Source organism: Peromyscus maniculatus, chromosome 1, assembly GCF_049852395.1.
Source record: "Peromyscus maniculatus bairdii isolate BWxNUB_F1_BW_parent chromosome 1, HU_Pman_BW_mat_3.1, whole genome shotgun sequence".
NCBI lineage: Eukaryota > Metazoa > Chordata > Mammalia > Rodentia > Cricetidae > Peromyscus > Peromyscus maniculatus.
Window position 1 is genome coordinate 75,430,327 of NC_134852.1, and position 13,785 is coordinate 75,444,111.

Below are 13,785 nucleotides of genomic sequence, written 5' to 3' on the forward strand. Positions count from 1 at the left end.
ATTCAGCATTAACCCCAATATCTGGCTATGGGTTTTTATTTTAAAAAAAACCTTTTATAATTCATGCAACATATAATAATTATATTATATATTGATTTTATGGGCTCTCTATGAAAATAGAGGCGAAACACTGCAGGATCACTATCCCTTATCTGAAATGTCTGGGGCCCAAAGTGTCTTCAATTTCTTCTTAGGTTTGGAATTTTTACACAGACATAATATCTTGGAGATGATATTCAAGCCCAAGTGCAAAATCAATTGTTTCACGTTCACTTTCTGTTCACATCCTGAGGGTTAATTTTATTCACCACTTCTAGGGTGCCTGCATTGTGATCATGGCCCATTACATTAAGTCAGGCGTGGGATTTCCCACTGTGCACTGAGTTGGGTTCAGATTTTTGGAGTAATTAGAATTTCCGATGGGCACTCATTCTGTATGGCACAGTGACTAGCAGAAGAACCTCCACTTCTTACAAATACAGGTGCTGTGCCTAGCTGTCCAGTGCTACGCAGTGCACCAATTCATTATATCGATAGTGTAGACAGCCTTGGATATTAACAAATGTAGAGGTCTTCAGAATGTCAAGGTCAAAGAGATCGTAAAGGCATTAAAGAAGACAGGTCAAGTGTGACGTAATGAGCGTTGGCTTAGCAACAGAAGCGCTGTAACCTAGAAGTCAGCAGAAAAGCAAGGCCTTCGTCTTCATGGTTTTGATTGGAAAAACATTTAGAATCTGGATTCCCCCCCCCCACCTGATCCAGGTCTTTAAAACATCTGAGGACAGCCAGGGATGTAGCTCAGTGGTTCAACCTTTGCCTAGCTTGCACGAGGCCCTGGGTTCAAATCCTGTCATGGCAACAGAATAAGAAGTAAAATGCACAAGGAAAGCAGATTCCTCTAAAACAAGCAAAGCACCAGGCCAGGACGGGTGGCACAAAGCTGAGGTAAAAAACGTGCAAGTTTAAGGCTCGCCTGATCTGCAGAGTGAGCTAGAGTCAGCGGGGACAACTCAATGAGACTCTGCCTCAAACAAAATGTCAAATCGGTGAGGATACAGCTTGGCGGTAGAGCCCTTGCCTGGCACGCAGGTGGTCTTGAGTTTAATCCCAAGGAGTGCAAAAATAAATACAAAATAAACCAGACAAACACTGAAACTGCTTTCATCATACCTATTCCAAAAGATTACACAGAATAAATAAGCCCCTGTGTTTACAAACCCCCAATGCAATCCACGCAACGGAATGCGAGGCAGTTGAACTGCTTAAATACAGAGTTCTGTGGGACCTAAGAAGGACGCACTCAGGAAGAAGGGGACACACCGGCTGCTTCAGTCAAACACTTAGCCTTGCAAGCCTGAGTACTAAGTTTGACTTCCTAGGACCCACATTTAAAAAAAAAAAAAAAAACATAAACAGTCAGACATGTAATCTCACGGCAGGGGAGACATAACAGTTGGGTCCCTGAGCTTGCTGGCCAGCCAGGGGACTGTAATTGGTGACTTCCAGGCTGGTGAGAAACCCTGTATCAAAAAGCAAAACAAACTAAGTAGGTCTCTCTGGCTCCCACATGAGCTCATACACCATATACATGTGCACCCACACATAAACACACACACACACACACACACACACACACACAGAGAGAGAGAGACAGAGACAGAGACAGAGACAGAGAGAGACAGAGAGAGGACTAACAGACTGATCAATGGCTAAGAAGCCCTCAAGTGTTGAGGTTGCAGGAACAGGGAAGCAAACACTGTTGATACTCCTTAACAAGAAGACAGATGGGAAATCTAAATTTCAGGGAAAAAATGAAAGCTATACACAAAGGTTAAGGTTCAGGTTTGATCAGAATTCAAACTTGGAAGGTTTTTAGCAGTCAGTGGAGCATAGAGAAGCATGGGTAAAACAGCAGCAAGCCTCTATCTGTGAGCCAGGCATCATTTCCCCCTCTGGGCTCAGCTCAGCTCTTCCTCTGTGAACCTCCCAAGTCCAAATGCACATATTCTCATCACACTGCAGTATTTTTATATAAAACAGAGGTGTTACTATACTCATTAGATTTTAATTTAGTTATCTACTTGCTTTATTTGTGTGGTTTGCTTTTACGGTGTTGGGAGTCAGTGCCGGGACACACCCATGCTGGCAAGTATTCTAGCTAAGCCTCCACCTTGTCTTACCTGTGTGGGGATTTAATGTTTAAACGTTGCTTTTTAACATTATGAACAACATTGCTTGTCATTTCTCTTTTGAAAAAAAAAAAAAATCAGTGGATATTCTCAAATTTCTCATGATCCGCGATTCTACCAAAGTATCCAGCACATAAAACCACTGATCATCAGGGCAGGAATGAGGACAACCCAGGCTCCCAGGTGATCGACAGTGTGGCCAGTGTAACTTTATGGCTTAGACAGTCAGCCCCCCCAGCTCCCAGGATTTCATGTTCTTGAAATCAACTGAACACACATCAAAAACCCCTTTAAGGGCTCTCAGAAGGGCTTAGTGGGCAAAGGTGCCTGCTGCCAAGCCTGTCGACCCGAGTTCAATCCCTGACCCACATGGGTGAAGGAGAGCACCAACTCTTGCAAGGTGTGCTCTGATCTCTACGAACTCACTGTGGCATGTGACATGCACACACTAGATGGATATGTGATTTTTAGAAATCCATATTTGTAAGTATATCGGAACTGAATGTATGTAAGCCGTCCTTTTGGTCTCACTCCCTACACGATAGGGTGGAGCAGCTTTGAACCCAGCACTCACACTGCATCAGGTTAGCAGCCATCTAGACATAATTCAAAGCGTGTGGAAGGACACGTGTAGATTATATGCAAACATTGAGTCATGTAACAACCGTAAGCGCCCACAGGTTTTGGTATCTAAGATTGTTGAATCAGTAAAGCACACTTCTCAGGGGACTGTGAGGGCATACCCAGGAAGGATTAACTAAGGGCGAGAGGAGAGACCTACTCAAAATGTGGATGGCGTCAGTTCACAGGCTACAGATGGATGAAATAAAGGGAAAGCCCAAAGTGCAGGTCCAGGTCCCGCCCCCCCCCTGCCAGGACGGCAGTGCTTTGCCTCCCCTCCCCTCTACCCCTCCCCTCCTCTCCCCTCCCCTCCCTGTGATGATTAAAATAAGTCTTTCCTCCCATAACTTGTTTTCTTAGGTATTTCATTCCAAGACACCAAGAAGTAACCGACAGAGACTAGATTTTCCATGGATTACCACAACTTAAAACTGTATTTGTTCCTCATTACCTAGGTCATCATGGGGATCCTTCTACCACCCACCATCCTATTTTTGGAATTCCGTACATATGATGACTTCTCATACCAAACATCCAAGGAGAATGAAGATGGCAAAGAGAAAGAAGAGGAGAATGTGGTCAGTGGCCCCCAAGAGGGTCACGTGGCTCTCACTCGCAGTGTTCAGATGTGTTTCACCATGGACTTAGAAAGCTTGTTAACAGGGGCACTTGGAGAATTTCCTCTTGTTAAGGCCACTTTGTTCTGGGAATGGGGTAGTTCTCACCTGTAGGCCACCTGCCATGAGCTAGGGATGGCCTATTCACACCTGCAGGCTGCCTACCATGAGCTGGGGATGGCCTCTTCACACCTGCAGGCTGCCTGCCATGAGCTTAGGATGGCTTATTAACACCTGCAGGCTGCCTGCCATGAGCTAGAGATGGCCTTCTCATACCTGTAGGCTGCCTGCCATGGGCTGAGGATGGGATGGTCTATTCCCACCTGCAGACTGCCTGCCATGAGCTGGGGATGGCTTCTACCCACCTGCAGGCTGCCTGCCATGAGCTGGGGATGGTCTATTCATACCTGCAGGCTGCCTGCCATGAGCTGGGGATGGCCTCTTCACACCTGCAGACTGCCTGCCGTGAGCTGGGGATGGCCTATTCCCACCTGCAGACTGCCTGCCATGAGCTGGGGATGGCCTATTCCCACCTGCAGACTGCCTGCCATGAGCTGGGGATGGCCTATTCCCACCTGCAGACTGCCTGCCATGAGCTGGGGATGGCCTATTCCCACCTGCAGACTGCCTGCCATGAGCTGGGGATGGCCTATTCCCACCTGCAGACTGCCTGCCATGAGCTGGGGATGGCCTCTTCCCACCTGCAGACTGCCTACCATGAGCTGGGGATGGCCTCTTCCCACCTGCAGGCTGCCTGCCATGAGCTGGGGATGGCCTATTCCCACCTGCAGACTGCCTGCCATATGCTGTGCTATTTTCCAGGATGCAAATGCAGATGCTGGCTCGAGAAAGGGGGATGAGGAGAATGAGCACAAAAAGCAGAGGAGCATTCCCATTGGAACAAAGATCTGTGAATTCTATAATGCGCCCATTGTCAAGTTCTGGTTTTACACAGTAAGGCTCTCTCCGACGATTGCCCTTGGTCACGTGGGGAATACTGAGCTACACCAGAATCAAGAAAAAGTTCAAAGCTTCAACAAATGTCCAAAGCTTCATTAAGATAAAATGAGTCATAAAACAAAACTAGGACTAATTGACAGCTTTAGAATTAGATCCCGATATATTGCCATCCATATTTTGTATATTCAGGAATATTGGCCATCCCAGCCCACATGACCACTTTATGAAGCAAAATAGACATATTCTATTTGCTTAAGGGAAAGGATTTTTAAAATGCTTTTAGTAGTTGAAACTAAGGAAAATTTTATTTGGCTTTAAAATAAACAAAAAATGGGGGCTGGGGAGATGGTTCAGCAAGTAAGAGCACTGTCTGCCCTACCAGAGGTCCCAGGTTCAATTCCCAGCACCCACACGGTGGTGCGCAACTGTCTGTAACTGCAGTTCCGGGAGATCCAACACTCTCTTCTGGTTTCCATGGGCACATGGTGCCCAAACTTATATGCAAGCAAAAATACCCATACACATAAAAAAAATTTAAAATAAAAGTAAAAATGTTCTTCAATAAAAATGACTAGTGGATTAAAGAGCCAACTCACACATCCCATTTTTTTCCACTAAAATGACATGGTTATTGAAAGGATACAGCTTGTGTCAGCATGCTATTACTATAAACCACACCCCCCAACAGATCAGCTAATAAAGAGAACAGGGTTCCATCTGCTCATGGTTCTGATGATTCAGCTCACAGTCAGTCAGTAACCTGTGGTAAGGTAGCACACCATAGCTAGGAGGCGGCAGCAGAGCAGAACCACACTTCGCACAGACAGGAAATACAAAGGAAAGTAGAAGGAAGGGACTAGAGTCCCAAGGTTACCTTCAAAGGCCCACCCCCACCGGCCTCCCACCAGGCCCCAGCTCCTAAAGGCTGCACCACAGCCCTGGGAACACATGGGCCAATGGGAGCATTTCCAGTAGAAACGATAGCAAGGCTGAACCCGGATACACTTAGAAGGACCACAAAGACTTTCTTCTCTAAAGCCCTGACCAAACAGATGTGCTGGGTGATAGCGGGTCATTCTCCAGCCTTAGAGCGGTACTCCACTGAGAACATGGCTCCCTGGAAGCAAGAGCAGGACAGGACACAAGAACACATTGGAGCATCCTTTAGATGGAACAGGCTTACCCACATGCAGTCCCAGAGACGTGCCCAGGAGTACTATAGCTTGGTCACAGTGCCATTTTTAGAGAGCCAGGGGCAGAGAGACAGCTACACCTTTTCCCATACGCCTCACCTCTTCCCCGCCCCAATTCCACTCCTTTCCTTGTCAAAAGGATCATTTGTTATGGCCGCAGAAACATCACAGACCTGTCACTGGAAAGTGGGGGCACTCTTAGGCTGGCACTGTGGGCCTCAGAAGACAATTCACCCACAGGTTCTCTCTTCTATACTCTCGGTTGTCAATCTGCAATGGGAGATTTAAGAACGAGCTGTGGGAGGCAGGAAGGCTAAGTCACCTTTGCCTTTTTTTCCCAGAATGTAGAAGACACACCAGCAAATTACCAAAAAGGTCCCTTGTATATTATGATTCATAACAAAGAGATGGCGGAGCGTGGACTGTTAGCGCCTACATTATACCAAAGTTGTAGGGCGCCCCCAGCCTACCTCGGTTTCTGCACTGGTGATGTCGGGGGAGGAAGGGTACCCACTAAGTCTATGAGAAGAAGAGAATCCCTTGTGGATGAAGCCCTGAATGTTATCCCTGAGACACGACCACCAGCTTTTCTTCTTCTTCAGATCTCCTACCTGGGCTACCTGCTGCTCTTTAACTATGTCATCCTGGTGCGGATGGACGGATGGCCCTCCCCTCAAGAGTGGATTGTCATCTCCTACATCGTGAGCCTGGCGTTAGAGAAAATACGAGAGGTGATTATTGAAGAGGCCGCTCCCAGCCCACTAACTGCTGAGTTCCATTAATAAAATTCAGATTTTATTAATGCAGAGTTGTGTGCAGGCGGTGGCTGCCCTAGGACCCTCCCTGTGAGGCATCACAGTCCCAAGCGTTCTATTCATTTGCTTCGGATGTATGCACCTCCTCTGACTGACTTTGAACTTACAGTTCAAAACACAAAGCAGCAGAAACGACACTTGATAATGAAAACAGGTTTGAGTGTGTGGAAGAGCCGTAGGGAATGCTGCCAGCTACTTGAGATAAGCCAGGAAGTACAAGAGGGCTGTCCTCTGGGACCTGAGATTAAAACTGAAGGAATACACATGATGGCAAGTTGTGTGTGTGTGTGTGTGAGTGTGTGTGTGTGTGTGTGTGTGTGTGTGAATACACCCACCCATGTGGGTACACTTGCCCATGCTGGTGCAGGTTAGCTTCATTCCATCATTCCTCTACCTTCATGTTTGAAACAGGGTCTCTTAATGAGCCTGAAACTCACTGTTTTGGCTAGAGTGGCTGGTGAGAAAGTTGGGATTCCTCTGTCTCTGCAATGCCCCCCACCCCCATCACACCCCCATCACTGCCCCCAACCACAGCTTTGGGCTCATAGGCACACACCACTGTGTCCAGATTTTATGTGAGTTCCAGACATCTAAGTTCAGGGCCTTACACTTGTCCAAAAGGCACTTCACCCCAGGTCCCCCTCCCCAGCCTCCAGAACGCATTTTTGCTGTAACTTGGGACTTTGCATCACATGGTGCGCTCGCACAGCTGGTGCGTGGAGGAAGAATTCTTGGTGAGAGGGAACAGGGGAAGGAGCCAGAGGAGAAGGAGCTGAATGAGGTGTGGCTTCAGAAAGAGACTGTTCTCTGTGTAATCCCATAGGTGACCCACCCTGAAAGAGAGCGACGAGTTTCATACCCACACCAGTGTTTGGCACCCAGCATAACAGTGATGCCAATTACCCAAGGGCAGGCCTCCCAGAAAGGGGCAGGTGTGGGCCTCACAGCAGCACCTGCAGCAGATGGGTGGCAAGCCCACCTGGTGAGAGGCTCCGGGGAGCTGGGCGGGGCCCAGAGCATCTGCCGCAAACAGAGGGGTTCGGATTTTAAAGGAAGTGCTGAAAAAGAACAGACACACTCTCACACATGACACAGATCACCGAGGTCTTTTATTTAAGATGGAAAGCCAAGAGGCAGTTTCTGAAGACAGCAAAGAAAATGCTACCTGGGATGGGCTGTCACCCACAGCACATTTTTATCCGGGCAGAACATGAACTTACAGTGAAGAAACACCCAGCACAGATCGCTGACCTCTACCCGGTGGATATAGAGCTATTAACATTATTTTGTAATTACTATTGACCACATCCAGCAGAGTAAGTTGGATGTCGTCAGTCAAGTGACGGCTGAGCAATCAAGAGTGTCGTGAATTCACTCTACACCCCACCCTCTTTTATGACTCCTATTGCCTCGCTAGCTGGCCTCCATCAGATTTCCGTGGCTTTTACATCCAGGGCTTCCCAAGGTGCAGGTTTCACTTACTTTTATATGATGGGGGGAGGACGCATGTAGGGGTCAGAGGACAATTTGGGGGAGCCAGCTTTGTCCCTCTACCTTTATGTGGGTCCCAGGTGATCACACTCAGGTCACTAGACTTGTATGGCAAGTGCCTTTGTCCCCTGAGCCCTCTTGCTGACCCTTCGTCAAGATCTGGATCCTGCCTATAGTTGGGGGAGAGATGGGGCAGCTGTCAGTCAGTGCATACCGCTTGCTGAGACAGTGAGCCCTTCTGGATTAATTGATAGATGGATAATACCCCACTGGCCCTCGGATTCTGGCATCTCCCCATGATTTTCAGAGCTGAAGGGGTACCCTGGCCTGGCTGCCTTGCCCTGTTGTGCCACCACTGTGCCTGTCATGACTGTGAGAGCATGACTGTGCATTCTGCTGGCTGAATAGTTTCCACTTGACTCTGTGGAAGTGTCCTCTTAGTCAGTGGTGAAGCAAAAGGCTAATATCTCGAGCAGGAGGGAAAATCTGGTTCAACTTTCTCTGACTTCTCACGTCTAACTTGAGCAGGAATTTTGGCAAGTCTCTGTTTCCCAGCCCCATCCAGCCATCTCTGCCAGGTGGGTCGTCCCTCTGTGGTAACAGAGAACTTGTTCCTGCTCTAGAGTTGTCCTTCTTTACAGTTCTGGAATGTGAGCCAACAGGCATGAGTCCAGATAATTAAAAAGGGAACCAAAAGGCAGCTGCTCTAATTACAGTCAGAAGGAGACAATTTGGAAGGCATTTCCTGAGTCTACGAAAGCCCTGAATCTAAGAATACGGAGGATTCCATGGAATTTCCCCCTCTAGTTCTACCCTCTGCCTGAGAAATTGGTGTGCAGAGATCTTGAGCCACAAGGGCCCAGGTGTCCTGGAATGTCCCAGCACTCTTGTCTCTCCTAGATTCTAATGAAGATGGGGTTGCTGATAGGGTCCCCCTCAGCTTACTGCTCTTCCGGGTTTACTTTCAGATCCTCATGTCGGAACCAGGCAAACTCAGCCAGAAAATCAAAGTGTGGCTTCAGGAGTACTGGAACATCACAGACCTCGTGGCCATTTCTATGTTCATGGTCGGGGCCATCCTCCGCCTCCAGAACCAGCCATACATGGGCTATGGCCGGGTCATCTACTGTGTGGACATCATCCTCTGGTACATCCGAGTGTTAGACATCTTTGGTGTCAACAAATACCTTGGTCCCTACGTGATGATGATTGGAAAGATGGTTAGTAACAACTCCCCATGAGTAACCAGATAGCTTGTCTGGCATTAGAACACTGGACCAGGCTTGGGTGTGGCTTCCTTTGATTTCATTTGGTCTTTCCTTTGCAGCTGGTTTAACATGTACAGTTGCCCTACGTGTTGACATCTTAATAAATTCCAACAGGAAACCATGAGTTGAAGATTCCTATACACACACCCTTATATAGACATTTATCTATTACTGTGTACTAGGGACTGAATGTATGGCATAGTCCTTCTTCTATATTATATTTAAACTGTAGGATGATCAATTGCATTTATCAAATTTGTTCTGATTTTGTACTGAATATATTTTGATAGCAAGAGAAAAGAAAATATCCTCCACTTTTTTTTTTAAAGAATTTGCTTTGCTGTCCCGGGATATAAGAGAGCCTAAGTTTCTTAGATGTAGTAAGAGTTCAGTAGCAGGAGGCTGGAGAGATGGCGCAGAGGTTAAGAGCACTGCCTGCTTCGGTTCCCAGCACCCACAGGGTGGCTCCTAACCATCTGTAACTCCAGTACCAGGGGATCCAACACTCTCTTCTGGCTTCTGAGTGCACTGTGTGCACATATTGCATAGACATACATACAGGCGAAGTACCCATACCCATAAAATAGAGTATTTAAAAAATTTTTAAAATAATTCATCAGCAATAGTTGTATCTCAATCTACTTGCTCTGCTCTTGGAGTGGGGGGGCTGAAACCATTATAGAACTTTTTTTTTTTTTTTTTTTTTTTTTGGTTTTTTGAGACAGGGTTTTTCTGTGTAGCTTTGGAGCCTTTCCTGGAACTCACTTTATAGACCAGGCTGGCCTCGAACTCACAGAAATCCACCTGCCTCTGCCTTCTGAGTGCTGGGATTAAAGGCATGTGCCACCACCACCCGGCTAGAAATTCTTCACAGTAGGATTTGGATTTTGTGTGTTGTGAAGTTTCATCCATTTCAGAATGCTTTCATAATAAAATTCAGATTGGTAACTTCCTAGCCCCTGGGAAGAAGCCAGTGACAATGAGGACCAAGGCTGGCCCTACCTGTAATCCAGCAGACTTTGGCTCATATGCTCTGGTGTGGGATGGTGGACATATGTTCTTTGTGTGATTAGTTTGAGACACATTCATGTGACATTTATTTTAGAACAGCTAGAGAATGTGATACTAACCATGACCCAGCAAGTTGTCCCTACATTATAAAATGATTTGTGTTAGGACTAGTCTCAGAAGAAAGCCGACCTTCTAAGTTATGCAATGATCAAGTAATAGGATAATAATAGAATAATAATTATCAATTAAAATACTTTAATAGAAGTGTATTTGAGCTACAGGACATATGGTTTCGTTAATTCCAGTAAGTACCTTCATACTCAGGGATATTCAAGATTGGAGATTATAGGAGCTAGAGAGATGGCTCGGTGATTAAGGGCACTGGCTATTCTTCCAGAGAACCTGAGTTCACTTGGTTCCCAGAAGCTGTATGTTGGCCACAACTGTCTGTAACTCCAGTCCCGAGTGATCTGACACCTTCTGTAGGCACCACATACATGCAGTGGAGACAGACTTGTAGGCAAAGCACCCACACACATAAAAAGGGGAGTTTGTTTGACTTGGGGGTTACAGTAGTTTAGCACTGACAATATGGTTCATTTCCTGCCTAGAACATATGCACTGATAGCACCACAAAAAAAGAGGAAACTGGGAGTTACATTGGTTTAGCATCAGGACCACTGGCCACTCAGCATTCATGTAATAAGTGGAGATTAGTATGTTTTCACAATTCTTCATGTCTTTATTTCCAAGAAAACGTCTCTCTTGCTGTTGTTCCTAGAAACTTCCATGTTTTCTTATGAGGCCTCCCTTCCTCCATTCACTTTTCATGTGTAAGACAGGATCTTAGGACGTAGCCTTGACTGGCCTGGTAATCAGCATGTAGACCAGGCTGACCTCAAATTCACAAAACACTCCCTGCCTCTGCCTCCCAAGTGCTGATATTAGCGATGTGTGCCAGCACGGCCAGCCCTTTATCTATTTCCAGTTACAATTACCAGAAGAACATCTGTGTATGGGTGTGTCAATTAGCTTTCTTGTCACCACAATAAAATAGAACCCATAAAAGAAAATGTCTAGCATAGCTCACCGTCATGGTTGGCTGAGCCTGCTGCTTTGGGGGTGTGTCAGGGAGGCGCCTTGTGGCAAGAGTGCATGTTGCAGCAGGCATGTTTACAACATAAGGCAAGGAGGAAGGAGAGGAAGGAGATGGGGTCCGACCATCCTCTTGATGACTTAAGGACCTCCCACAAAGCCATACCTCTTAAAGGTTCCATCTCCATCCTGGGGACCAATAGTGTCAACCTGAAAACTAAACCTTCAACACACGGCCTTTAGTGAGGGATAGTCTAGATGCGAACTAGAAAACATGATTCAAAAGCCTTTGGTGACGGGCATTCTAGAACTGAACTAGAGCAATGGGCAGCAATAACAGAGAAGCAAGAAAGATCCGGAGCAGATGAAGGCAGCAGGGTTCTGGAATAAGACACATGCTTTACATGGGCTATAAAAAGCTACCAGCCTGTGGATGAGAAGGGAAGATGGGAAAGAAGCTTTCTTGATCATAATTAAAGTGACATCTTTGAGGAGCTCAATAGCACAAGCCAAGGTGAACTTGGTCCACGAGTCCATAAGTAAGGTGCATGTTCTTCCTACACAGATGATTGACATGCTGTACTTTGTGGTCATCATGCTGGTTGTGCTGATGAGTTTTGGAGTAGCTCGCCAAGCCATCCTGCACCCAGAGGAGAAGCCTTCTTGGAAATTGGCTCGAAACATCTTCTACATGCCCTATTGGATGATCTACGGAGAGGTGTTTGCAGACCAGATAGACCGTAAGACTAGAATTCATAGTAAGATTCTCTTCCCTGTTTCCAGGGCAGATGATCAGTTAGTTCCAAGTTAATGGAAGAGCGTCCATTAATTTGGAAGTAAAGTATTTTTCATTCTGCCACAGGCACTGGATTATTTCATGAAAAAATAAGTACAGACTGTGAAGTGTGGCTTTGAGGCATCAGCTGTTTCTTTTTCTCTAAAAGCCACTCTAGAATTCTGAGTCTCACTTCCCTTGAGCGGTTGGACATTACATCACATGATGTAGCCCCAGTACACTAATATGTCTTCAACCCTGATATCTTCTTCCCACCCCAAGAAAAAGAAGATGGGGTCAGTCCATAAAGCAGTGTACGCAGCAGGGCAACAGATATCTCACGTGGTCCTTTTCTTCACATCATCACACTGTTTCCCATACAGCTATCTATTACCTCTTCACCACCAGTGTTCTTCTTAAAAACATATTGTTTACTTATTTTCAACTGACACATGATTTTACAAATTTACAATGTGACTATCCAGTGCACATATACAGGAGTACCAGTTTTTTATTCTCAATAATAACCTGGGATTAGCAGAGGAAAGAGGTTGCAAGCCAGGATGGGCTCTAAGCCCCAGTGCCTCTTCAGGTGAGCTGGTAGGTGGCAGCGTCTCTGTGGTGTAGGGTGTGAAGTTCGGGTGTCCCGGTGTGCATGACACCAGGACAGTTCGGACTCTGATGAACCAGGGACCTCAGTCCTATTTCCATGCAGTGACCACATCTTGTCCCTCACACGTTGTCATGAAGCACCAAGTCCGAGAGCGTCCCTGCTGCCTGCAGAGTTCTGCTCTTTGGAAAGAGAAGGTGGAGAACATTCTCCTCTCATGTGCAATCCAAAGTTGTCAGTACATCTGCTGCTGCAGAGTTGGACTAAGAACTTCTTTGTAGTTTTTAAAGACATCATTATTACAAATATAACAAAATTAACCACTTACTGTAGCTTTGTAAATCAAAACATCAAAATCTAATTTGGTTTCAAATTAGATTAAGTAAACATATATATCATTCTGGTTTTTCTATTGTGTTTTAGTTAGCATACAAAATAATGGGCTTCGTTATGACATTTTCACCTCACATGTCATTGTATCTTTCTGTTATTTGTCCCTCTCCCAGTATCCTCTCTGTCCTTATTCCTCTCTTTTATTGGCCCCTTCCTGCCTTCAAATAGCCTCATTTCTGCTTTGCTATTACATATATGTATATGTGTATTTAACACACACACACACACACACACACACACACACACACACACACACACACATACACACATACATAAAATCTGGACTCTACATAAGAGAGAAAATTTATTTTATCTTCCTCCATTATCCCTTTTGCTCCCCTCCCCTTATGTCATTAAGATGGGGCGAAGGATGGGCTACAAAATGCCATTCTCTAAACTCAATTCAGCTCTCACAATCCACATCCCACCACACTTGCATGGGGCACACCAGACCAGGACTATCAACAAGTCAAGGAAATGGGGGGCGTTCACAGTGCCCTACCCTTCACCTCTCAATGACTGGCTATCAATAGACTCTGGGAAAAGGGGAGAATCTTTGCCTGTAGGTGTGTTCTCTGCTGAGCCCACCAGACTCCAAAGATTAGCTCCAAACTTGTGGGCACATAGTGGTCCTGATTAATCTAAGTGGGTCACAAAACCAATGAATAGTCATGAATAAGAGAGAGAGATTTGTGGGGAGGAAGAGAGGTTGACAGAGGAGATAGAAAGGTAGGGATGAAAGTGGTC

The 13,785-nt window shown here is 46.0% G+C and overlaps 1 protein-coding gene across 2 annotated transcripts in view; it reads left to right on the plus strand.

Moving 5' to 3' along the window:
• The window catches only part of Trpm1 (transient receptor potential cation channel subfamily M member 1), a 92,441-nt gene that overhangs the window by 56,137 nt on the left and 22,519 nt on the right, over positions 1-13,785 (plus strand). The window contains exons 18-22 of one of the 2 annotated variants that reach the window (XM_076544225.1): positions 3,266-3,388; positions 4,250-4,381; positions 6,183-6,311; positions 8,855-9,106; positions 11,826-12,018. In XM_076544225.1, the coding sequence (XP_076400340.1) occupies positions 3,266-3,388; positions 4,250-4,381; positions 6,183-6,311; positions 8,855-9,106; positions 11,826-12,018 (829 nt within the window). The remainder of the gene's footprint in view (positions 1-3,265; positions 3,389-4,249; positions 4,382-6,182; positions 6,312-8,854; positions 9,107-11,825; positions 12,019-13,785) is intronic. The other variant, XM_042277506.2, reaches the window with a different exon arrangement.